This window comes from Lineus longissimus, chromosome 11, assembly GCF_910592395.1.
Source record: "Lineus longissimus chromosome 11, tnLinLong1.2, whole genome shotgun sequence".
In the NCBI taxonomy this organism is placed as follows: domain Eukaryota; kingdom Metazoa; phylum Nemertea; class Pilidiophora; order Heteronemertea; family Lineidae; genus Lineus; species Lineus longissimus.
This window is the reverse complement of record NC_088318.1, coordinates 7100629-7103208: the sequence shown is the minus strand read 5'-3', so window position 1 is coordinate 7103208 and position 2580 is coordinate 7100629. Positions and strand designations below refer to the sequence as shown.

Below are 2580 nucleotides of genomic sequence, written 5' to 3'. Positions count from 1 at the left end.
AAAACACTTCTAAACCTAAAATTCATGCAACATTTTCCGCAAATTCGACATTTTCTGATACCGGTACTCAAAATTTCATCCTCAACTTTTCAGCAGTTTGCTTATCAGCAGCACATGTTCAGCAGTTCATAATGTAGTGTATATTTGCAGCAGTTCACTTCCAGCAGTTCATTTGAGAGTGGTTCATTTGATTTAGTCATTTTGGCAAGAGTCAGCTATATAGTCTCTTCACATACTACTCTAATCCATCAGATGATAGTTGTAGAAGCAGTCACTTACACCATCAATGCAAAGATACACTTTGCATTTCATGCAGAAGTACCGAGAGCGGCGTTGGCAGTTTCAGAGCTTGCACTTCTTTGGAATCTTGGCCACTTGTTTTGGCAAATGATGGTAACCATCGTACCGAACATGGTTTGGAACCACCTTGGCACTGCGGACATCCTGTGGAATGATAGGCATTTCCTCCCTGCGCCTAGGTTCTGGTTGTACTGCACCATTGACTAGGCATTCAGCGATGGCCAGCTTGAACCTGTAGTACCTGGAGGAGATGCCAGTCACTGCCTTTTGCAGATGCCAGGCATTGGAGATTGCCAAGTCAACCATGTGAAAGATCAGGCGCCTGTACCATTTTCTGCTTTTCATTTTGATGCGGTAAAAAGAGAGCATCATGTCACACTTATCAACGCCCCCCATGCATTTGTTGTATGCCTTGATGAGGGCAGGACACTCAACATACATATACTCCTTTGTGGCCTTATTATATCGGCGGACCTCAACTGTAGGGGCCACAGAACACTTGTTTGAAGCCACATTTTCAATCCTGTTGTCATACCAAGCACAAAGCAAGACCCCATCAGCTGACCTATAGTCATATGTCCCCCTGCCTTTCTTCTTGAACTGATTTTTAGTAAGGGTTGGACACTTCCGGCGTCTGTTTGCACGCACTGTGCATGTGGCATTGAACCCTCTTTTCTTCAGTTCCAGAAGAAGATCAGGGGAGGCGAAGTAGTTGTCAAAGTAGATGTGTGTCCCAACAGGCAAGTGACGGCACAAGTTGAGGACAACTTCTCCAGATTTCCCAATGCCTTCATCCAAGTCTGGCTCTCCCTCAACAAGGTTATCTCCCTGTATGTAGAACTTGTGCATGTACCCAGATGCACCAGCAGAACCCCAGATTTTGTACCCCCATTTGTTTGGTTTTTTCTCCACGTAAACCTTCAAGCTATGACGACCTTTGAATGGTACAATCTGCTCGTCTACTGACATGTGTGCCTCAGGTTCTGCACCTTTTTGCAAAATTTTCATACAAGTTTTTTAGAAGAGGGCGTACCTTCTGCAGCCTATCATACCCAGGTTCACCTTTTTTCTTCATCAGTGCATTATCTGAGACATGCAACAATGATATAATTTCTTCAAACCTATTGCAAGTCATTACATCTGCAACAAAAGGCTGTTTTGTTGCAGTGGCCCAGTAATCTCTCCTACCAGGATGGTGAACAACAGACATGTAGATCACTATACCCAAAAGTTTCTTCATTTCACTTTCAGTCACCGGACGAATTTTTTCCTTCTTTTCCACAAGTCTGAATCGATTGGTCTCTGTTCTGGCAATCAACGAATTGACAAGATGACGATAAGATAACTATTCCAGAGGTTAATTACTTTTGAAGAGGACTGTATATTTATATGGTACAAGCTATCATAAGATACCTGCAATTCACACTACAGCTGGAAATGCTTCAGCCTAGAGCTAGCGGCTCCGTACTAGTTTTTCACACGATTGCGGTGTCTCTTCTCCGGCCTCTACAGCAGGCTATCCTCCGTCTCGTGTTTGATTGCAGACTTCGGTCTTCTAGCCCGGAACGTCAGCAGAAGGGTGTAGTAGGTTATATATATGATTGTCAAATTCTCTTCCCGCCAATGGGAATATATCGATACAAGTTTTTTTTCCGCTAAGGGAGATATACTAAAATGCTCTCACAACTTACAACGTGCTACAACACAAACAGTCTGTAATTTTGACTCAGGCTGACTGAAGCAACCTGACCGCTAGCTAGGACTATATAATTGACTTCGACTCTACCGGTTCTGCCCAGATGGCAACAGACTAGTCCTAACTAGCCGGCAGGTCGTAACAATAAACTAGCCAGTAATTAAGAATACTATACCGCCACGGGTATTCTATAACGGGGAGGGACGTCAACAGCAAGGCCTCGTCCTTCTCGATCTCAGCAGGGCGGATTCGTCCAACTCGTCAAGACGGCTTCTGGCGTAAGCGGAGAGACAGTGATGGAATCACACCCACTGGCTTCTAACTCTATAACTATCAAACAGTCACCTGAAGTCAACACACAGATTAAAACCGTGGGTTAACAATAATCATCTTTTTGGTCCCAAAATACAACTGGGTTTTTATATAATGGTATATTCCAGAAATCCGTTCGCATGGTCTATAATTATTGGTTTGAATATGTCCAATAACACCAATGGACTAAATACTATACGATTGCGAGATTCATTCTAACCGAGACTCAACAACATTACTATTAGCCCATTCATCGAAAATAAGCCTGAAAG

The 2580-nt window shown here is 43.4% G+C and overlaps 1 protein-coding gene across 1 annotated transcript; it reads right to left on the bottom strand.

Annotated features, from left to right (window-relative positions):
• Window positions 1–342: 342 nt before the first annotated feature.
• Window positions 343–1269, bottom strand: LOC135496131 (piggyBac transposable element-derived protein 3-like). The gene has a single exon (XM_064785273.1). It carries the CDS (start codon window positions 1267–1269, stop codon window positions 343–345), a length of 927 nt encoding a protein of 308 aa, XP_064641343.1.
• Between the last annotated feature and the right edge of the window lie 1311 nt (window positions 1270–2580).

Coding starts and splice junctions, on each gene's coding strand:
- LOC135496131 (XM_064785273.1), bottom strand. CDS start 1,269: ATGTCAGTAGACGAGCAGATTGTACCATTCAAAGGTCGTCATAGCTTG.